At 26.6% G+C, this 25,349-nt stretch overlaps 1 protein-coding gene across 4 annotated transcripts; it reads right to left on the bottom strand.

The window, feature by feature from the left end:
• Positions 1 to 24,330, bottom strand: LOC112602767 (protein sidekick). Of its 4 annotated transcripts, XM_025351078.1 has the most exons (33): positions 23,611 to 23,716; positions 23,444 to 23,539; positions 13,220 to 13,399; positions 11,649 to 11,868; positions 11,011 to 11,399; positions 10,794 to 10,938; positions 10,582 to 10,709; positions 9,756 to 9,836; positions 8,413 to 8,532; positions 8,194 to 8,346; positions 7,890 to 8,016; positions 7,549 to 7,829; positions 7,273 to 7,464; positions 7,036 to 7,214; positions 6,779 to 6,905; positions 6,455 to 6,586; positions 6,151 to 6,330; positions 5,473 to 5,879; positions 5,136 to 5,390; positions 4,836 to 5,064; positions 4,642 to 4,757; positions 4,370 to 4,562; positions 4,097 to 4,277; positions 3,578 to 3,990; positions 3,068 to 3,504; positions 2,809 to 3,000; positions 2,602 to 2,743; positions 2,252 to 2,530; positions 2,106 to 2,126; positions 1,179 to 1,336; positions 928 to 1,090; positions 522 to 835; positions 1 to 455 (listed from the first exon to the last, which is right to left on the bottom strand). In XM_025351078.1, exons 1-33 carry the CDS (start codon positions 23,714 to 23,716, stop codon positions 213 to 215), a joined length of 6,579 nt encoding a protein of 2,192 aa, XP_025206863.1. In that variant the 3' UTR covers positions 1 to 212. The 4 variants fall into 4 exon arrangements, with proteins under 4 accessions (XP_025206863.1, XP_025206865.1, XP_025206864.1 ...); XM_025351080.1 differs by lacking the exon at positions 9,756 to 9,836 and having other exon boundaries at positions 23,611 to 24,330; XM_025351079.1 differs by lacking the exon at positions 2,106 to 2,126 and having other exon boundaries at positions 23,611 to 24,329.
• Between the last annotated feature and the right edge of the window lie 1,019 nt (positions 24,331 to 25,349).

Raw genomic sequence — 25,349 nt, 5'->3', positions numbered from 1 at the left:
ATCAAATTGTTATAGAGCTAAATTAAACATATAATGTATCAGTCTGTAATAGACAATTAAACATTTTTCAGTTTTAGAGTGAAGTAGTCATATTGACCAGTTCATAAGTCAAGTCATGATAAAGTTTATAAACTTACAAAATAATACACAAATCATTTTAAACTAAACAAAATCATGGACGGATTGGTAAAGATGGCACTCACTAAAGGAAATTAAACAAAGGATGAAAATCCTGGTAGTGGAGCTCGTGATCTAGCCATATTATTCATTATAATTTGGCCACCATTAAGACTCATCACAGCACTTCCTTCAGGTTCCGAATCTGTATAACTAGAATAGTTTCTAACAGGTTTTTGGCGTTTCCAGGACTGTCTTAAAGAATCATTGACATTGGCATAATGGTTAACAAATGAATGTGGATCTGATCGTACGCTTTCATTCTCGCTTTCTGATCCCTAGAAGTTTAACACATAGCAACTATTAATAACACAGTTAATATTTATACAAATTAAATATCATACCTGAGAGTCTGTTGAACTGATTTCTGAAGGTTTTTCAGTAACTGAACTATCATCTGGATTTTCATCATAACCTTTAACACTGTCATCATCACTATGATAAGGAACACTAGCTGGAGATGGCCTTGGTGGAGATTTTCCTAAAGTTCCAATTGGTGGTTTCCGCCTGTGCAGTGAATGGTGTAAAGTATTATGAATGGACATTCGTCCAAGAGAATTGTTGTTTGACATTCTGGTTCTATGAAGTTCCATAGCCAATTGCTGTCGATCGTCAATATCCATAACCATAGATTCTTCTAAAGTTTTTTGTGCTTCTTCTAAATATAATATAAACATTTTAAGTAAAAATCAAGAAGGTTAATAACATCAAAAATTATAATAATAAATGAATTAATTAAAACTAACTCACGTTTATATTTGTAACTTTTGCTTTTAACACATAGTATAGCAATAACCATAATAAGTATAACTAGTGATGCAGCAGCCAAAGCAACCATAAACCATGTTTGTCTATAGAATGGCTTCATTTGTAAGTAACCATACTCCAAGTACAATTTTGATGGTGTTAAAACCTAAATTTTATAATGATAGTAATATAATACACATTATTGAAACACATACAAATCTTAGATAATAGTTTGTAATATTTTTAATGCATACCACATCATCTGAATAGGCTGGATAACTAATACCAAACTCGTTATGAGCTACGATTCTAAACAAATATGAAGTTGATGGCAACAAACTTTGATAGGATACCGAGAATTCATTTAATGGCCCACTGTTACTTTTTGTGACTGTTGTCCAACGTGTGTCATCTGAAAATAATACAAACCAAAAATAAGAAACTAAACAATTAAAAAAATTAGCTAAGCATAGTGTATAAAACACACGTGCAAACTAAATATTTTAAAAACACTTTAAACATACATATCATACATATTTATGATTAATCCAATACATTAAGATCCATGTTAAAAACGTAAGCATTTATCAAACACTGTTTATTAGCAGTAGTGTTTATGTATTGCATACAATTTTATATTATATTATGAGCTTAGAATTTACATAAAAGAAAATATGGAATGAGTAGAATTATAGGAACACAATTAATATTCTGCAGTTAACATGATATTTCTTTATTTATTTTGGATGTATATAATATATAAACATAAAATTATATAACATGTATTATTGATTAATTAATCTGTATGAAGCATTGTTAATAATGTATAAAAAGCAGAAGTTTTAGTTTAAAAAAATGTATGATTATGCAACTCTTTCTTTTATGGTGATTAGTACATCTATTAATATTTATGACAACAAAACATTATGACCAATAAATAAAGTTTTTTCAAATGTTAAATTATTTTAAAGTTAAATACTGTCAACAAAAAAAAATTAAACATAATAAAATGAATTGTATGATAAATTTTTAATTTTAATTTTAAAAGTATTTTGATTTTGTTGCTAACCAAAATTAAGTTAAACAAAGATGTATCAACAATTAAATTGCTTCCCAAATCAAACACAAAAGCAACATATTAAATAGTAACATCATATCAAAAACTTTTTAAACAAACTTACAATGTTCCCAGTCTTGCGTAGCTGAATAGTAAATAAAATATCAAAAAACAAAAAAATAGTTTAAGAATATCGCTTTACTTAGGCTTTTTGTTTTATCAAACTAGCAAAACAATTTAGGTCATTATATAAGTGTTTATAAATATTACCTTTGCGCCTGCTCTGTATGTAGTATCCAAGAATTGGTCCTTTTCCAGATGCTCCATTTGTCCATTTAAGTGCAACACTAGATACAGTTTTGACTAATGACAGGTCAAATGGACTCTTTGGTGAACCCGGTTGTGGTCCAGTGGTTACATTTCCTTTAATTGCAACTCCCAAATCTACAGTTTGAGCCCTGACCGAGAAAGTATAAGTTACTTCTTCTTCTAGAGGTTGAACAAGAAGCCATGTTTGATTTACTCTTTGTTTTACTTGTTTGCTAAAACCTGTATGATGTAAACATCAATAAACTAAACGTTCACCATTAAAACAAATAATAGTCAAGTATGTTACTTACGTTCATTTTGTTCAGCTGTTTCATATGTAATTATGTAACCTAGAAGTAGGCCATTTTTCCGTTTTGGAGGTGTCCATGAAACTTTAAGACTATTCATAGTTATCTCAGAAAATTGAAGATCAGTTGGTGGACCCGGTACTCCCTTTTTTAACAAAAATAGTATAAAAAACAGGTGACTTATAATAGCAACATTATTTTTGAATGTACCTGATGAGTTCTAACAATAATAGGTGCAGACCTTGGTCCATCACCAGCTGGATTAAATGCTAGTATTTGAATTTTATACTCGGTATATTTGTCCAAAAACACTAAGCTATGACTGGTATAAGTGGCAGGAACAACTTCTGTTTCTTCTTCAACACGATGTTCATTTGGTGAATCAGTCACAATGTAAAATATCTATTAAAAAGAAATAAACGGTTAAAATAATTTTATAAAAATTTTAATTTGTTGTCTAAAAAATTACTTTATATCCCAATAAATCTCCATTTTGTTGATTTTGTTGTGGATGTTCCCAAGACAACCGAACTTCTGTTGATGATATGGCAAATGCGGATACACTACGAGGTTCACCTGTAGGGACAGCTTCTCCAACATAGACAGGAATAGGCATAGAAGGCGGACCATTTCCTTGAGAATTGAACGGCACTACAATGATATCATAATTTCGGTCACGAACTAAATCTCCAATGACGAGAGTTTTTTCTGTTGTGCCCATAATCAATTGACTAGGTATTGTTTGCAATGCCATAGGAATATCAGAAACAGGTTGGTACAAAACTTTATAGCCTCCAGTTTGGGTATCACCATTCCAATACTGAGGAGGTATAGGTTCCCAGGTGACTCGCACACTTGTTGTTGTAATGGGTACAACTTGAACCTTACCAACTACACGACTTGGTGCTAAAAATAATTAAAATTTATTTTAGACAAAGAATTAACCAATGTTTTTAATTATTTAGTAATAAAAGCTCACAGGCAGGTAAAGTCCTGACTTGAGGAGATTCATGACTATAGCTACTTGGACCAATGTCATTCGTTGCTTGAATACGAAACCGATATAAAGTGAAAGGTAAGAGGTCTTGGATGGTATAAGAAGTAATTGATGGATCTATTCGTTCAGGTATAGTGGTCCAAGGACCAATTTCTTCAGATTTCTGCACAGTATAATATCTTAATGGAGCATATCCATCTCGTCCTGGGGTCCAACTGAATGTGATTTGTGTAGCTTGAATTTGGCTACGACTTATTTGAGGCGAAGAAGGAGCTTGAGGTATTTCACGGTTGTTTGATAAAAAAACAAGTGCAGATTGACTTTTACCCCAGCCTAACCGTGTTTGGGCTGTGACCCAAAACATGTAGTACTGATCAGGTACAAGATCAATAGCTCTGTAAAAATATTACCACAACCATGATATATAATATGTACACTTATATTATGATAAATAAAATTAATACTTTAATTTTTTATTTTAATTAATACAATTTAAATTACCTAAATGTTCTGTCTGAGGCAGGAAATTCTTTAGAAAAATTGTAGCCCTCAGAACTATGTAATTGGTAGTTTATGCGATAAGCAAGAATTTCACCATTAGGATCAGCAGGGACATCCCAAATAACTCTGGCAGTGGTTGAAGTAACATCAGGAAAAGATACATTAGATGGGGTACCAGGAACTGTAAATTACAAAATAATACATTTTAAGCACATTTTTATAAATTATAAGTAAATATTAGTTTATTTTGTAAAATAAATAAATTATTCTTACCATCTTCAAAAGTTTGAACTCTAGTAATTGGAGTAGATAACACACCATCTCCTAATCGACTATAAGCTAGAACTTGAATACTATACTGAACAAATTTCTTTAACTCTGTCAATGTAGTCGTGAAAGTTGAATTTTTTGGAATATCTTTGATTTGTACAGGATACACAGCACGGCCACCTGGCTTATAGTATACCTGTTTAAAATTAATTTTTTTTTTTTTTAATTATTGAACACTTTTAATAAAATAATAAACAAAAAATATTTCAATTTACTTTAAATCCTTCAATGATTCCATTTCGATGATCAAAAGGTACATCGCCCCAACTAACCACAATGGTTGTAGAAGATGTTGCATTTGCAACAACATTTATGGGTCCCATTGATGGCACTATAAATCAAAAATAATGCAATTATTAATTAATATGTTTATATTTACCATTTTTCTTTTCTTTTTTTATGATATTACCTGATTCTCTTGTACGTTCAAAAGCTGATGGACTAGGGCCAGATGATCCAACATCATTAAACGCATTCATAGTTACATCATACTGAGTAAATTTTTGTAAAGAGTCCAAAACAAATGAATTTGAGGTAATATCTTCAATTGTAACAGTAGATATAACACTAGTATTATATAATCTATAAGTTATATTGTAACCTTTCCCATTTCCAAACCATTCACTTTGTTGCAAAGGCTAAGTGATAAATAAAATACTGTTAAAAATAATTCATAAATTAGAAATCAAGATTTTTTTCTAATACTTACAATCCAACGGACACGAAGTTCAGTAGAAGACATTGCACGTACAGTGACATTATAAGGGGGATGAGCTGGAGGTGCTTGAATAGTTTGAAAATCTTTAGTGGGGTCTGAAGGCTCTGATGCACCAACTACATTCCATGCAGTGATTCTTAAGCGGTATAACGTGTAAGGAACTAATTGAAGAACTTTTAGTGTAGTTGCTTCAGGACTACTTTCTTCATGTACAGTAAACCAAGTTGTATTCCTTGCAGTTTGTGCCTAATTAACACAAAATAAAACATTTAAAAATAAAATAACCATTATATGATTATGGATAAAATACAATTATTAATTAACATACTTCTACAACCCATTTAGTGATAGAAGAATTTCCATCAAACCCTGGTGTAAATTGGAGCACAACTGAAAATGGCTCAATATTTGTGATGGCCAACTTAGTAGGTGGATTAGGCAAAACTGGTTCAATACCAGATTGTATTGTGGCTATCCTACTAGGACCAGGACCAATTTTTGTCCAAGCAAATACTTCAAATTTATAATGGGTAGTAGCTTGTAATTGATCAATTACAATACTGGTGATGTCTGAAGTAACGTTTACCAAGTGTGTGGTTTCTGGTCGATCACGTATGGAATAAGATACAGTATAGCCAATCAAATGACCATTAGTATGCAATGGTGAAGACCAAACAACATTCACAGAACGATCAGATACATCTTCAAAGTGAAGACTACCAACTAAATCGGGAACTAAAATAAAAAAAATTAAATTACTAACATTGTTTTAACCATGCGGTTTTAAAAATAATAAAAATAAATAAATAATTTTTAAATTTTACATACCTAATTGTACAGTAATATAAATTAAAATAATAATTAGGATTTTAACTATAGTATTTTTACTAAAGATAAAATTGTTTTCACATATTTAATTATTTAAAATATATATTTGAATTTTAGATACATTCTTTTATAAAAAATATTTAAATATAGTTAACTTAGATTAATATTCAATAACTACCATCTTCGTGTGTAACAACTAATGATGGACTGCTGATTGGACCATCACCAGGATCAGTGAAACATAACACTGTTACATTATAGGCTGTAAATTTCTTAAGGTTGACAAATATTGTGGTCTGCTGAGCAAGTGGATCAAATAAACTAGGAGCAACTGTCATTTCATGTTCAACTCGTTCTCCTAAAAACATTGATATAGTAATAAAATAAAATCTTTTTTTATTAACAATAGAAAAATATAATTTAAAAAGAAGAATAATTGTTATAAAATATTAAATCAATAATTATTTTTGACTGCAACTTACCAATCCATGCTTGAAGTTTGTAGCCTTGATTAATGCCATTTATTTTTTGTGGATCTGGAGGTTTCCACCAAACTTGAACTGAAGTGCTATTTATTGGTCTAGCAATTACATCAATTGGAGCTGCTTCTGGAACTGAAACAAAAATAAAAAAACAATTATTAGATCAAAATAGAGGGCAAAATCATAAATCATAATCATAAGACTGTTTAAATTCATTGTCGAAAAATTTAAAAAGATCATAATAATTTATAATACAGAAATAGTTTACAAAATGATAGAAAAATAAATAAATTATAAATAAAATAAAATAAAATAAAAACTAACCTCCTTCTTTAGTCTTTATTCTTATACTATCACTATAAACTCCAACTCCTTTATTATTGTAAGAAGCTACTTGAAGTACATAGTCTTTCCATGTAATAAGATCTTGAATTAAATAATAATGCTGAGCCTAAAAAAGTTGAAAACCAATGGAAAATATTAGTTGACGTCCTTTTGATATTTATTACTAAATTATGAGACATGATTATTTTATATTTTTAAATATAAATTAACTAAATAATATAACTTAAAACACTCACCCCACTAGTAATATTATGATCAGTCCATGGACTATTAATATAACCATGTAACCTATATCTTATAATATATCCAAGAATTTGGCCATTATGATGTTCTTCTAAAGGAGGTTGCCATTGAGTAATGATTTCTGAATTTGATCTAGCTGATCCAACAAACCCCAAAGGAGGTCCAGATGGAGCTGAAGGATAGACAATATTAAAATATATAATTTTACTACATCGATTAATTGATCAAACCTTGTTGTGGCAATGTAACAAAATTGCTTGGTTGTGAAGGTGTTCCTTCACCAATTGCATTCATAGCACTGATTCTAAATTGATAAGTATTAGCTGCTTTTAAATTTTCCAAGACCACATAACGAGAATTTGCAGATATGTTGGTAAGTTCAGTAACCCAGTCAACAAGTGGATCCAATAATGATTGAGTTTCTAGAAATTTTTTAAAAATATTTAATTTACAGTATATAATAAATGGTAAACATATAATTTGTTTATTTATTTATCAATGCCTACCAATTTGTCGTTTTTGTACAATATATTTTAAAATAGGACTATTTCCATCAAAACCCACAGTCCACGAAACATTTACAGATCTGGGTCCAACACGTTCAGCCTGAGCAACATTTGGAGGATAAGGCAATTCAAGTATACTTAAATGTGCATGTCTTTTTTCATTGCCACCAGGAGATGAAACTGAACAAGTGTAGACACCAGCATCTCCAGCACGTACAACTCCAATTTCTAATGTACCATCAGCAGAAACTTTTATTCTTGAATTTCCAGCTCCAAGACTCCTAGTAAATTATAGAGCATGAGCAAAATCAAACTTTACACATTAAAAGTTATACCCATACTTGTTATTATGAAACCAATCAATTTGATAAAGCACAGAAGGATCACTAGATACTTTACATTTCATAATAGAATTTTGTCCTAATAAAACTCTAGTATCCATAGGTGGTTCAACAATAGTAGTTTTACCTAAAAAATTAATTAAGTTAGAGTAAAAATAGCTATTAAAATTGAAGAAAATAATAATTATGTTCCTTATTGATTAAAATATCAGTTTTGATTTAATTAAAAGCATCTTATTCGTTTTTTTTTAGTTTTATAATTTTATATTATTGTTTTAACATCAGATTTAAGAACACTTAATACCTAGAACTTTAATATAAGCATGCATTTCTACAGTGCCAGCTTCATTTGATCTTATGCAAGAATATTTTCCAGTATCTTGAACTTTTGTGGATGTTATAAATAAATCTCCTGTATCTAGAATACGAATTCTTTCATTCAATGATAAAAATAAATCTAAAACAGAAGAAAATTAATTGTATTTTTATTAATTTAAAATGTTTTTAAATCAAAAAGCCATACCACCAAAAATCCAAGTAGTATTTGGTTTAGGTGCACCAATAACTCTACAAGATAATATAACTTCATTTCCTTCTAGAACTGTAGAATTTTGTGGCTCGTTCTCAATAATTGGACCGGTAGCTATAAAATTAAGCATTTAATAAATATATAATAAAACAGGAAGAGTTTACAATAAAAATTAAATACATTTGTTCTAACATTTTTATAATTTGTGATTTCACACATGAAAATATTATTTTATTTTCATTATTCTAATGTGATTAACTGATAACTACAATTTTATTTATTAAAATGTATAAAATACTTAAAATACAAAAATCAGGCAAACTCTGATTCAAAATTTTGTAGCATGAATAATAAATATATATATATATATATATATATATATATACTTGATTCGAAATTCAAACTGTTTAGTGTAATAATACTCCTAATAAAATGTTTAAAAGAAAATTTAAAAGGGCAAGGTTAATTGAATACAGTGGTATAGCCAAGAGCTGAAGGAGAAACAGTCCACTCTGAAATTTAGGTAAAAATTCATAACATTTTCAGTATTCAGTGAACATATTATGTAACACATAACTTTATATTAAAATTGTAATTTGTATGAATGCTGCTATAACTATAAAATTGTATACGTCTACCACTTTAGCATAGGGTGACCATACGTATTGTTTATAACAGTATGGTCCTTTTTTTGATATTATGTCCTGTTGTCCTGACAAACTCCGAAAAGGACGCTTTATTTCCCGTTTTTAAAAGATGGTATCGTTTTAATACCGTTATTTCCATGTGATTAAATAATGTTTGTAAAAAAAAACATCAATGTATTAAAATAATATAAAACAATTTTAATAAGGGCAACATATTATAATTATTATTTTATTATTTTAGTAAATTGTAACTTAAATGTAATTGGAAAAAATAAAAAATAATTAAATTAATAAAAATTTGTTTATCCCGTTTTTCATTTTTATAAAAATAGTTACTCTACTTAGCAAAGCAAACTTATAAGAAATGAAACTCTATAGTTAATCTTTCAAAATTTAAAAAATCGTCACTTCCTCCGGAATAAATCTTGGCTATGCCACTGTGACAACGTGCAAACAAAACTATAGAATACAGCTTTAATAAAAAAAAAAAAAAAAATATGGCAATGGAATGGTTTGTATAGCTAAACACTTTACCGTTCCCAAAATTTACATTTCAAACATAAGTACATAGTTTGTTTAAATTTGTGTCTAAATGTGTATCTATGATAGTGCTAAGTGCTGTGCTAAACCATAATATTTCTATTGTGCCTAAATCATACATATAACCACGTGTTTTAAGCAAAACCTTACGAGGTAAATTTTTTCGGGCACTCGGGTGTTGCCATGGCATCATTCTGTACACAGAAGCTCTCGTCCAGCGTTTAAAACGTCCTACATTAACCATAAAAGTATTTACATTTCGTACATTGTTCAACAAATATATTATGTATAATATGCACCAAATCTGTATAAAAGAGTGACTTGTGTAGCACAAATATAAAAAATAGATACTTATATAAATTAGATTCGTCATTATTACATGGGTTTTTATTTTCATGTCACTTATATCAGCCACAATTCTTTTTATTTTAATACAATACCTAGAACTTTTTTAGGTTAGTCAACGTAAAAATCATTATTATAGATATAATTTGATTTTTGATTTAAGGATAATCAAATTACGATTTCATGCTCCTCCAGTGACGATAATTTTATTGGATTTATAAACAGATTTTTGATGACTTTAGTATTTTATTTTTTTATTTTTACAGTCTAAATACGTTAAAAAATAAAACATTTTCCCACAATACTGAAACGAATCGATCTATTTAGGAATAGTAGTTAAGTAACATCTAGATAGATCAATTTTTTTAACTAATTAGAACGGATTATCGAAATATATTCATCGTGATAACGGTATATATAGATTCTATTATTTTAACTAAGTTAATTTGTGTACTATACATATAGAATTAACCTTAAATTACTTAATTTCTAATTAATTTTTATAGCTATTGTTATAATTCTATAAAATGCTCGCTTGACGAAAGAAAATAATATTTATAACTAACCAAATTATAATAAAAAAATAATATACAAATACGATGACAGAATTTTTCATAGTAGATATACTTACTTTTGACTTTCAACCACGTACTAATAGAATCTGACCCGGCTTCGTTTTCAGCTTCACATTGAAACATGCCAGAATCTTCGATGTTCAATTTCTTTATTACTAAAGTACCATCTTCTTCAACCATGTACCTATAAAAAAAAATCATAATGTTAATTCATAAAAATTACATATACTGTATGTGGGACGAATTTTTCACTTGATTATATTATTACCTATTATTTTGACTTATTGTCTCTGCGTTACGATACCAAGTTATTTTTGGCTGTGGCACCCCAATGGTATCACAACTTATTCTGACAGTAGACCCGTATTCGCCAAGGGTTTCCATCCTCAAATTACCAACAAATGTTGGAGGTTCTGCAAATAACGTGTTTTTTATAATACTCTAATAACATTTTGTAAAGCGCATTTATTAAATTTTTAACTAACCTAATACAAATATATCAGCGTCCGCAGAAATAGGCGCATATCCACCTGATACAAATCGAACCTGACAAGTATACCGACCGGTATAAGTCAATTTGGCATTGATAAGAGATAAAGTTCTATTCCACGGATCGTTGTAAATATAATCAACGCCATTTGTATTTTCTATTGGTATGCCGTCTTTAAACCACATGGTATTTAATTCGTGTAAGGGTCTAGCATTTGCTATACACTGAAGCTCGGTAGTCTTATGACCTTTGATTATATGTTTTCCTTTAGGTTTAACGACAAAATAAGGAGCAATTTCTCCAGACTGAGAGCCTCCTATGGTGTTGATTCTTAAATACTGACTAAATTCATCTTTTCCTAACAAAGGATTCGTTGCTCTCACCCTGTAACATTTTGTAAATAGTTTTCATTGTTAATGGTAGGTATAGCTAGTATATGTATGTGATTAAAGAAATTAAAATTATTGTTATGAATACGCATAATGTGTACTATAAAAGTGTATGGACCAATAAAAGCTTAATTAGCTTTCGTATATCTCCAATGTTATATAAATTTAAAACAATAATAAAAGGAGGAAATATAATTTCTCTCGATATAAATGTAAAAATAATTTTATGATATTTTCAATTGACCTGTATGCTTTTTGGTCGCTGTCGGAGACTGATAATACCACTAATTGATGGGTCTCTGCAACTGAGGCATATTTTATGTCGTACAGTTGAGTGCCGTCATCAGTTAACCACAGTACCATAGGTGGTGGGTAGCTTTTAATTGGCGGGCAATCCAAAATTGCTGCTTGACCTCTTTCAATTCTAACAATTGGATCGGTAACTTCCATAAAAGTTTCCATATCTAAAATTAAGATATAGTAAAATTAATTTAATACATTAACTATGAAAATATACTAACATATTATAACAAAAATTAAAAATCTAAATGTACGCAGTAAAATATTTGTAACTATTATAATTTATAATGTATAATACAATTATAGATATACTTTAATTAATTTTTTATTCTAAAAACAATAGTTATGTTTTACTAATATATTTAAATCTTTTAATAGATCGATAAATTATTTTTTAATACTGAATATTTATTTAGAACATTTTTTAGTTCGTGATAAGAACCTTTTCGTGCGTAAAAAAAAAATATACACCTCATCTAATATATAAATATAGTCATTCAAGTAGCTCTCCTAACACTAATTTAACTATTATTGTTTTGACATATTGATTTTATTTACCATTCGAAGTTCTCTTTTTTGTTGTTGTAAAACTATCATACTATGTTAATACAACAAATTAAAAGTTAAATTAAATATATATGTATATTTGTTAATAATATCATAAATAACTTATCACTTATTATTACACGGTATTATTTAATGACAGAAAAAAATTAAATACGTATTTATTACCATTTTAAAATATGTTGAATGGTAATATTCTAATAAGTCATAAAACTAAAATTAACGAATTATATTAATCTCATAATAGACAACAAAATCAATAATCCTAATTTATTGTTCACTTAAACTTTTGAATACACAGAAGCTAACAGAAATAATAAAAGTCGCGGTGTATTGTAGTATTCACAATACCGTATTATATATATAGGTATAACAACATACAAAATATATTAAATCAATAATAGTTTCGTAAAAATTACATATGAATTTAAAGTTAATTAAAAAAAAAAATATTTGATAACTACTTAAGTGTTAATCTATAATATTGATATGCGAAAGGCGTTGTTAATTATAAAATTTAAGAATTATAAATATTATATACTAAATTAAATAAAAAACAAATAAATCGTTTTGAATTTTTCATTTTTTTCGTTTAGTACTTTTTGTTTTTTATAAAATGAATAAAGAGAAATTCAAAAAAGTTCTCACAAGATCATAAGACAAGTATTGTTTCAACTATCCTTGTAAGTTTAGCGTGAAATTTCTAAATAATTGCATTTAAAAATAAAAAAATAAAATATATATAAACTATTATAATGAGTAATGAACAAAGTTATTTAATTTAGTAAACAATATGAATTAAGAGTAACACTTTCTCAAAAATATTCATATGCACTTGAAACACTTTCCATCGCATATAATAAACATATAGTCATGATTCATTTAAAATAAAACTACTAAAGTATAATAAAATAAAAGCATTATATAGTGATTATATTAAATTTAACTTACACGCAATGTTTATTTCAATTTTTTGTGATAGTATCGATCCGACTTCATTTTTTGCTATACATTGATAAGTTCCACCATCATCATGTTTTAGATTTAAAAGACGGAAAGACTGATATTCAGATGAAAAATCTCCGACTTCTTTTCCATCTTTGTACCATTTGTAAACTGGAGCCGGAAAACCTGAAAATAAACATTGATAGGTATAACTATTTACTATTCATTTGTTTATTTAATTTAAGTAAACCAATTGTTTAACGTTAAAAAATAAATTGATAATATCTCAGCTATTTCGAAGTTAAACTCAATATATTCATATATTTAAAAATAAACAGTGTATTTCTTCTTAGCATAATTATTGTCTATAGTAAAAATAATTTATTGAATAAAATAACTTGCTCTGCTGTATTGTAGGTTTTGATATTGAGTAGGTTACTACTCACTTTAAAGGATGTATTAAACTTGGATTAGATTATAAGTTATTGTATAAGAAAAAAGAAAAAAATTCAGGGTTTGTTAGTTTCTATTCAGCGATGTTATAATAGGAAGAGAGGTATTGTTTAGTGGTATACATTGGCACTTATAGCCCCTTCCTTAGCTATGCCGATCGCTGATTCACATGATATGACACAAGAAAATAATTAATTTACTTACCACAATTATTATTTTTGTATATTTTATAGATATATATTATTATACTATGTACATATAGGTATTAAATATATTTGATTGTATTAGATAGTTCTACATGTACATTTTTTTAAATATAACAAAAAATATATTATTTATTTCAAAAGTTAAATCATGATCATTTTAATAAGTATATTCATTTAGAGTAGGTATTGCTCATGACTTATGAATCTTAAAAACTTACTTGTAGTGATAAATTTTGATAATTTTGCAGGGTTTATTAAAATTATTTTTTTTTTTATCATAGGATAACAGTCAATTTACCTAACGTTTTTAAAACGGAAATACCTAATTTTAATTGAAACCGTATTAAAAATAAAATATAGTCACGGAGGTAGTTCTACGTGAAATATTGTACTTAAATATATGTTAGTTCGTAACAGTCAGTAATAAAGGTAGTAAGGTATATTACGTGGTATTGAAAATGCTAGTTTTCAAGAGGAGTAATAACCTGAAGTGAGTCTAATATTGTTCAAGGTTAAAGTACTTTTCATCATCGTAATATGTATAAACTGGGTTGTTCACTGTAAAATGAGATGGATAACGTGAGCATCCTTTTCTTTCTTAGAATGTAACGAGACGAGTTTCATTGCAAGCGATGCCACTTTTTTTAATGCCTTCGTCATCGATGTTACGTATAAAAATATACTTTAAACACACAATTATTGTACATATTTAAGATGGATCGATATTAAAAATGCATTTCTTAAAAACAACATTACAATATAATAAATAATATTGATAATGGTTTTTTTTTTTTTTTTTTAATTCAATAAAAATGTCAACGATATAAGTACCTAGTATTCAATATTTTTTTGAGAAAGGTATAATTAAAATTATTGTTTTTAAAAAATGAAAATGAAACCACAATTTATATGAAATAATGTTAGGTTTTTATGGGAGAAAATGATGTAATCAAAATTCAAGTACCATCTATGTTCTATGTTATATTAAACGTTAATATTTGTATGTAATTAAATTTAAATTAATTTATCTGCAAATATTAGTTAAGTATATATATATATTAATTACTATGTATGTTAGTATATCATATTTATATCTTGAAATAAATTTAAAACTAAAAAAAAAAAAAAATTTAAATCATTTTGCCTCAAAAATTATGTGGTAATAACAAAAAAACAAACATATTATTTAAAAATGTATATAAATTCGTCGTTCTGTTTAATATGATACAATACTCAAATTAGTGATTTTATAATAACACTAAACAGTATAGGTAAAATAAAATATAATTACGATATATTTAATAAAAAATAGTATTTTAATATAATTTATATTTAAAAATTATAGAAGCAGTTAAAATTATAGATAATATTCCAATAATATCAACCATTAGAAATGGCTGTATCAAAATTAAGGCTAGGTAAATTAGGTCCTCGATAATTTATGTATATATTTTAAAAATGGTAAATTAAGTTTTTGTGAAATAAAAGTAGTAGGTAATAGTTGAGAAAAGATCATTTAGATCCAATTTATCGATCCCGTTTAAATTCTCATATTTACACTTGCAGAGTAGTATGTATGCACTAGTAGTTGATGCGTCAGCTATGATTAAAAGTTAAATATAATTTTCAATTATTCTCCTAAAATATTATTATGTACTAATAGTAAATTATTCAAGAACATTGCACTCATAGCAGTTTTTATAAATTTTATAGCTAAATTAAAATTATTAATGTTTGTAAACTACTATATTCATATAAAAATAAAATTAACTATTATTATTATTACTTTTAAAAAATGTTCATTGTTTGTATCAGCTGATGTATTTTTTCTAACATGTAAGGTCTTGAACAACAAAATTTCACATGCTAAGAATTCAATTTGATTGTCAAGGATACACGTATATCCCACGCTAAGAATAAAACCTCGCAATTAACCAGCCCGATAATCATATATAATAGCACATAAAAATATTCAAGTAATAATATGTAAAATTGTTTAGTTAAAAAGTATTTTTACACCAACAGGACATGTGAATGATCGGTGGTACAGACACGCCATGTATTCTTGAATTTAATAAATTATTTCACAAGATAAAAGTTGTTTTATTTGATACATAAATTTATGCCTAAGGGTCATGGGTTTTAATTTCATACTTGTTCGGTAATAAGTAAATTCAAACATTTCAAATTTAAATTTGAATAATTTTTAAAATTTATAAAATCTAAATTAAGTAAAAATTATGATATGCTAATATTTTATTCATTTAAAATGGTTATAAAAAATTGCTGTACTTAAAGACTATTGATTTAATCCATCGGTAACGTGCCTGCATGTACCTATTATACCTAGTTCAAATTTTTTTAAGAAAAATAATGTTATTATAGTTATATCTAATACATTGTATTAACTTTACGAATAGATTGTTAACTTTTGTAAATGAATGACATTAATCATAATTCATAGTACTGTAACCATTTACAAGTAGATAATTATCTGTAATATATTATTTTTTACTTATTCAAATTAAATCAGCATAGTTTAATAAATATTTTTCGATTATCTTTATTATTAAAACAATGAAATAAGAGTGTATTTAGTACGCTTCTGTTAGTTAGCATGGTTAGCGTGTAACGTGTAATGTATAACAATTATTATACTACAGACGAGAAGTATAAAAATACCTTGATGAATGATAGAAGCAAGACTACGTGAGTAACGTAATAATTATTATCAAAGGAAAAATACTATTCCATAATAATATATCCAAGAAACGCGATCGACGGTGGCAATGTGTTTTTATAAGTAACATAAGAAAGATTAACTATACGTTAGACTGAACTATAACCGGCATAACATACGGGCAGGAAATACCGACCGAGGGTCGGGTGGGAAAAAAAAAAAGACGTGCTGACAAATTTTTGAAGAGGGGCTCTGGTTCTTCCTGTTAAGTAAATAAGTGGAGTGGTCTGTGGATATTAAATTACAATATAACGCCATTGTTTTAGAAAAGCAAAATCCTCTACCCGCGGTTTGCATCGTCAACGATCGTGATCAAGAGCCAGATTGTAGTAGGATGACTTTATACACTACATTTTAAACCTAAAATATCACACGCACAAAATTAACGAAGACCTGATAAAACCACTAAAATATTGTAATAACTGTTACTGAGGTTAGAGTATAAAAAATATAAAAATAATAATAATATTTATTTATATATATTATATGTTCAGATTTCCTAGCCTGCTAAACTTACAGGTAATAATTACCCATATACCGCATAAAATATTTGAAAAAAAAATAGTATTAGTTTTTTTAACAAGTCTTACAGCATTCAACTAAAATTTAAAATGAAAAATGTCTGTAATACGAAGGGTGATAAGATAAAAAGATTTAATATTTAAGCAAAAGTCTAAAAATCTTTAACTAATCATAGAATATAAATAATTCTTACTAAAAATCTTGTAATTATAAATTGTGCATAAATTATAACTACTAAAATTATTCATAAAACAACAAGTTTAAATCTTTAGATAGACAGATGTTATAAAATTAAATTAATATGTTTATATGTCACATACTCACATTACCGTTTTTATACATACAAATAAATAATGGTATAGTATAGATAGTAGCCAGTTGAATATAATTATTGATTATAAATACTATTATTTATAATCAATGATATAACATACAAATACTAATGACAAAAAAAAGAAAGGATTTAATACTTAAATACAATGTAATGTAGATTATCCTATATAATCATTGTTTCCAATGTTTATCCGTTTTAAAATATATAATAACCAATATGTATAGGTTATAAAATAAACCGATAAAATACTGCACGTACATTTATGATACGCTTCACGAATTATAGAACAAACGTAAAACACGAGTTACTAGTAAAATTTAAACAAACTATCCATAAAAATACATAGGTACGAGGTATTTTATACCATCTATATTTACTACAGTAATAAATAAATAACACATTCAGTAACGCAACTATAAGATATATTTTTACAGAGGGTTATAAACTTAGGTATATAAAGTACATAGAATACCTAAGTATGATATTGACTACCTGATTGCTAGTGTTTAAAAAGTGCAAATTGAGATTTATTATAAAATAAATTAAAAAAAAAAAAAAAAACTTATCATTTTTTTAAATGATTTTCTTTTTTATCTTTGAAAAGACATTACAGTCGCATTAATTAAGTATCACATAATAAATTTATGTTCAGTAGTTAATATATTTAAAAGAAGTAACATTCTCTCTGCACTTCCCTTAAAATATTTTTTACTTAAAAACAAGTTTAAAGTTTATAAATTATAAAAATATTTTAAACAAACTCTGAGAATACAGATAATATTGTCACTTAAAAATTTCACAATATTTTGATTCACTTAGTAGTCAGCACTTTTATAAGACTAATGAAGCCTTATTGTGAACTGTTGGACGTACATTTTTGACATTACACACGGCAACAAGAACACAACAATTTATTGCAGATGTGAAATTATTTTAATTTTAATTTTTTTTTTAATTAATTATTATATAATAACTAATAAGCAGATTGGTCATAACTATGAGTCGCATATCCACGGCTGTAGGTAATATCATACTATCTAAATTTCTCGTACTTTTGTAGTCATACCATATGAAAACTGATGTGACATTGTGACTCATAGTTAAAACAAGATATAATAACTGTATAATCGTTATTCTTTGAATAAAATAATATAATATAGGTAGTATGATTCATCTCAAAAATTGATAATTTGAATGAAAAAAAAAAAAAAAAACAACAATTATATAAGCGTCAAACTATAAAATATATATATCATTTATGCCAATAATATATTCTAATTACGAATAAAATATTAATACACAAATAGTTTATCAATTATATGATTAGGGGCCATAATTATAATTTGGTACTAATAAATTATATACCGTACATATTATAGTTAATATCTTTTTAAAATAGGCAATTTTCACTTTAATAGATCAAAATTTGGCTTAGAAGACAACTAACTCACTAATTAAAGTAAAATGGTGGTTTATTGACTATTGAACACAAACACCATCAATTTATCGCTTCAATTATCAAAACTCAATGAAGCTTATAAAAAGTATTAATCCTGAAAATAAGTGATGTGTCTATGGATTAACATTAAACTTATTATCAGCAGCAGCTATCCTATAGTCTATGTGGTTTCAACAATACTTATACAATTTGGTGGGTGTGTGGGTGATTAATTATTATATGTTACACAATAATCTATTATAATTTAAAATAATTAAAAAATATATATATATATACAATGACTAGGTATAATGAGTTATTTTATAACAAAAAAGTTGTCTGTAACAAACTAAATTCATGTAAATTTAGTAATTACCCCTTCCATAAATGTAAAATACACATATTTTAATACATTCATTTGGATATTTTAAATCAATTTTCTTTTTTAATACGGGTCAAAAATTATACTTAACTATTTTATTTTCTGTAATAAAAACAAAAATATTTTTTTTTCGTGAGTCACACAGAGATTGGTGTGTGAACCCCATTAAAATGCATAATTAAAAAAATATGCTTTATATTGCATATTTTCGAATGTAGACTGTACTCAATGTACTCTCAAATGTACTTATATATCAAATTTTAGAACCATGAATGTAAAATACATTGCTGTAGATTGCTTACATACACATACAAACATTATTTTTTATTAATTTAATAAAAATTTTAAGATATATACTAATAATTAGCACAAAAAGAGTGAAAGTATTTTGAAAATGTTCTCATGTCTAGCAATTATTAATAAAAGTATTTGGAAAAAATTTTAAGTTTCTACGCAGTTCAATATTTAATTTTGAGTTAAGTGTTAGGTGGATTAAAAAAAAAAAAAAAATCGATTTAGTCTAAAACTGATTTTGCGTTAAAATTAAATTTGTCGCGAGTAACTAACGTCGAGATAAAAGTTCGAATGTTTTTTTACTTTGAAGTCAAACAACGTTTTATTTTAAATTATTTAATAAATTATAATTTGACATCACACAGAAATTAAAAATAAATATGTGACCCTTTAATTGAATATTGGTGATGTTTTGATATATTTTATGGCACTTAATGGATAACACGGGTATGATTTTTATCCAAATTTTCATATTTTTTCTAAATACAGCCATTCTTTGTAAGTAGATAAATCCTCAGAAATATCTTCAACAACACAAATTATTCAGAGAATAGCCACTATTGTAGTTATTATATTACAGCATACATTATTTTAAATTTTGAATGAGCTAATTGGCAAAACTTATTACTTTTAATTCCGGAATGTATATATTTTGTAAGCAGATTGAATTTATTTTAACTCAAATTAGAAAAATGAATTTTCTCATAAGTGATAACATTCATAAAAAATAATCGTTAAAATATTAAAGGTTTCACAGCAAACGAATTTTTGTTTATAAATATGTTGAATTTTTAATCAAAATCTAATCTAAAATAAACACAGCCTGATTTAATGAGCAAGCTATAAATAATATTTAATAATACTAGTTTGCGATTTAGCATTCAGGGTAGATACTAACTATACAAAGTTGAAAGCGATTAGAAATACAATTGAAAAATACAAAAATAATAAAATATAAATAAACAGAATACGTATATGATAAAAACGATCTAAACAAAAAATATTAAAATTATTTTAGCTATAGTGTTATAGAACTAATATATTTTAAGTAAAATACTACTAATTTTATGTATTTGTACCATTTGTACTTAATAAGAACCTTCTAGAATCACATATTTTCATAAACTACAAATTACTTCTTGTAAAGTATACTAGGGAATGAAAGCTATTTCCTACTTTAATAACATCTATTGAATAATATTGAAGGATTATTACAATGAAAATATATTAGATAATATATCTATTTCCTATTTTTGTTTCCTAAACACATCAAACATCGGCACACCGTACAACTAAGTTCAAGTATTTTAGTATTTATCTATGGACGTACGCTAAAATTGCAGTGTACATATTTTTGGTGCATAATCCTATTAAATTTCCGATTTTTATTGCAGAATAATATTTTAAATAGTAAGCTTCAGATTTCTAATAAAATCTTAAACCGAAATAAGTCAATGTATTGAAATTATTTATAACATTTTTAAGTTTTTATAAATTACAATTACGATTTTACAATTTTACAAAAAAAGCTAAAAGAAATAATATTGATCTAACATATTATGTAGCTTGTTTTTTTTTCAAACCATTCAAGTGATAGAGAATATTGAACTACAAAAGATTCCCCTAAATACTTTCTCACGAAACCTTATTAATTGATATTCAATAGAATGATATAATACGGGTTGAATTACATACTATATAGATTTGTAATATCGGAAAAGGTAATAGGTGTATAATTATTATTTATGACTTAAAAGGTATAACAAGTACCTAGCAGTTTTTTTATTATTCTAAATAATTATTTAGGTATATATTATAATTATTTTCAAAATATTTATAAAATTTTTAATAAACATATCATTGTAATTAAACTAGAAATAACTATCCATACAGACAAAAAAATGCAGTTCAATCTTATGTAAAAAAATTCAAATAATGTTTAGAATTTAGATTTGATAAATTCAATCAGGATTAATCTTATTTTATTGTTCTCAAATAGAACATCAATAAACCATAGATATAATTACTCCTTAATTACTAGTCATACAATAATGTCATTTATCAAAATGTGTGTTTATACTATTAGTATGTTATTAAAAAATTAAAAAATATAACCAACATGGTTATTACAGATTGTTTTTTTTTATTCGGATAAATAAATTTAAAAATTTTTTTAGTCCTAATTCCCAATTTATTTCATTTTAAGGAATTAGGGAAGTTAGAATTAAAAAGTTTCCACTACTTTTCAAAATTACCAGGAAAATAAAATAAAAAATGGGAATATTTACTCAAATAATCAAGTCTAATTTTGTCATTTGTTATAATTTTAAGTCGAATAGGTATAGATTTTTTCAAACACATAATTTAAAAATATTTTTGATCCATTTAAGCTTTTTTATATTGATTTTAATTAATACATTAGGTTCCACACAGGTTTTTCTTGTAGCAAATTAAAAAACTATCCAAAATACATTGTTAAATTTTTTTAAGTGTGTATTTTAAATTTATACAAAAATCATCAAAATCACAAAAAATTCTCAAATTATTTTATAGTGCATTAAATTTATAATTTTAAACCTTAGGTTTAGAAATTTAATATAAGGTTTTTCACAAGTCGTCCTAATCAAAAATTTGTATAAAAATATTTAGTTTAATCTGATTAATTTTTTATTAGAGTATGAATTTTAGAATTTTAAATTTGTAAGAGACTCTTCAATATTTAAAATCTATTATTTTTTAAACATAATAACATTATGTATATATTATAGACTCATACTTGGTCTCTACTCAGAATGATTTTTTCATGATAAGTAAAAAATAATGTATTATTGAATTAAATTTAATACATCTATATTATTAAAGCGACTTATTCAAACACCTACTATTATACAATACATCAATTAGTACCTATTTTTTATTTTACAACTAGACTTGATACTATTTATATTTATTAAATTTAGTTTTTATAAGATTTTTTTAGAAATGTTAAATGTATTTTTAAGCTATTATAGTTCAGTAACTTCACAGTTCTAATAATTATTACTCTGATTATAATTATGTACTATTACTATTTATGCTATAAGAATATAATTGCAAATAATGTGGTACCTATTACCTATCCATTTTAATATTTAAAATTTGTATTATAAATAGGTAATGAATAAAACTAGAGAAAGTTAATTTAATTAAAAAATAGAATGAACAAAATAGCACATATTTTACTAATTTAATATTATAGCCTATACATAGGCTATACTATAATATATAGGTAATACTTAAGGCAATTTTATTAAAAGATAATATAATTTATAAATTTGAAACAACTAACAAAAATAATATACCTGTAACAACATAAAAAACAATAATATAATATTGCACGGATATAAAACTTAAAAATGTGTAGGCATACACATTATAGGGTTAATTGATCAACATAATCATACAAGAATAATTATTTGACCAGATTTGCACCTATAAAATTAAAAATTTTAATAGTGAGGGCTTCACCAGCATGGTTTATGGAATAAATACATTAAATTAGGGATATAAAATATTACTTTTGGCAATTATGTTTAATAAAATCAGTAATTTTGAAACACAATGTAATTAGATATTATTATTACCCTAGTAATATTTCTTGAAAATATTATGTTAAATTTTATATAAATAAATAATTAATTTGAATAGAGATTAGAGGAAAAATTATTTTATTTCATGAAAATAAAGGTTATTTATTAGAACTATAACCTGGTGCCTACAGATTTGTACAAACCAAAGAAAATAGTATAAACCAAATTATAATTGTTGAATTGTACTTTATAATAACTTAGGTATTTTTAAATAAATTATATGATGACTAACCAAGAGCTTGACATTGAATTATTTTTGTCTGTCCCTCGCCTATTACATTTTTAGTAGACGTTGGCTGCGTGATGAACCGAGGAGCCTGATAAGACTCTGTAAACATAAAACAACATAAAAATTAACTACCTAACTGTTTTGGGGTTGTAGTTGTTATAGGAACTTACGGCAATCACAATGAGTGATAGTGGACAGCAGCAAGACAACAGTGAAGACGAGCGCATAGGTCTTTTGTTTGCAAGATATGCGGTCATTTCTTTCTTCTTCTTCCATCGCGGGTCGGACGAACAAGAAAATCGCGTTAATCACACAACGAAACCAACCGAACTTGTAATAATATTATTAACCGTAACGAAAAACGGACGAAACTGCGATTCAGAAAATTCGACGACCACAAACACGTTAGAACACCTTTCCGTGTCCTACCCACTGTCGGAATTGCGGCATCCAAGACGACTGTTTCGGTATGTCACGCCACAAAGGCCAGCGACGGTGGACACCTGTTGCGGTGTTTCAAAAGCCATCGCGCGCGCAACGGCCGTTTGCGCGATCTAACGGTTTTTAGACGATCGGCGGTGTTGGAACGAGCGGGTGCGTTTATCAAACAACCCGATACGCGTGTAATAAATAAAAACAAAAATATTAATAATAAACAACAACAGTAATGGGCCGATAAAAATATCAGTGGTATAACAATAACAGATGACGAGACGGTGACGACACGGGTAGCGCAGCGGACGTAATAAAATAATATAATATATATAACGTTCCAGCGGTCGACTAAAGAATGCAGTCCTCCAGTGTATCGTGTTTGTGTAACACACGCACACGAGCGTCGGGAACACAGACGTGCGCGCGCAAGCGCATAAACGCGAAATTTGAAACAACCGTTCAGCTGCAGTGGGACTCGATCGTGATGGGGTCAGATACCTACAACTCTAGCGTCTACACGCTGTACTGCAATCATAGCAAGTTGGTATGAACCAAGGTTTACAGATATCAAATAATAACAAACCTTAATTACCGGGTTGAACAAGAATTATGATATCATTCATTGATTATAAGTACTCTATTACTACCTATAATGTTAAAAGATGAAGCAGCTGCTACATCCATTGTTTATTATGAACGTAGTGTTCATGATATTCACTATTTAGGGCAGGTTACATAAAGACTACTCTGTAATATGCAATAACGAACCTGTAACTTATATCGTTAACCATGGTTACCAGAAAAATTAAACCATTTTTTTTTTTTGATAAAACCAAACAAAAACAATTCTTATCATTATTTATAAAAGTAAATAAAAGTTATTTATTTCATATTTATATAAGAAATTTGAATTTCGAATATTTGTTACATTTTTAATATTTCATAGACGCCGACTATCGAAAATTTTAAAATATCATTTTTTAATGTAAATTTAATAATAAAAAAGTATTTTTAAGTAAAAAGTTTTGACGATAGAGAAAAATAAATGTTAATTGAATTAATTAATCTCAACAAACATATCATTGAAAACATTAAAGAATGTAAAACAAATTTAGTGAACAAAACATGACTACCTATGCTGGTTTGTCAGAAGAACTAATATTTAAATGATATAATTAAAATAAAAATTAAGGTGGGCAAATGGGTAACACTCAGTTGTACGAAAAGTACATAATTCTGAAAAAAGATCTTAACTATCATCTAATATTAGTAAATACATTATGAAATGATATATTTATAACTCTGTATTCAAAGCCAGCGCGAGCTATTTTGCCGCTTTGGACTAAATTATAAATGCCGCCCTATTAAAACTAAATAAATAAAAAATTAAATAATCATATGATACAAATTATGCAATAATATTGGTTTATCTAAAAATATTTATTTTCATAGTCATAATATTTTCGTCATAAAC

This window comes from Melanaphis sacchari, unplaced genomic scaffold, assembly GCF_002803265.2.
Source record: "Melanaphis sacchari strain LSU unplaced genomic scaffold, SCAv2.0 Contig8_pilon_pilon, whole genome shotgun sequence".
Lineage (NCBI taxonomy): Eukaryota > Metazoa > Arthropoda > Insecta > Hemiptera > Aphididae > Melanaphis > Melanaphis sacchari.
Note: the sequence above shows the minus strand (reverse complement) of the source record. Positions and strands in the feature narration are given on the sequence as shown.

Coding starts and splice junctions, on each gene's coding strand:
- LOC112602767 (XM_025351078.1), bottom strand. CDS start 23,716: ATGGAAGAAGAAGAAAGAAATGACCGCATATCTTGCAAACAAAAGACC. Junction 2,127..2,251: donor CATACAGAGCAGGCGCAAAG/GTAATATTTATA, acceptor TTTACTATTCAG/CTACGCAAGACTGGGAACAT. Junction 1,091..1,178: donor CAGCCTATTCAGATGATGTG/GTATGCATTAAA, acceptor TATAAAATTTAG/GTTTTAACACCATCAAAATT.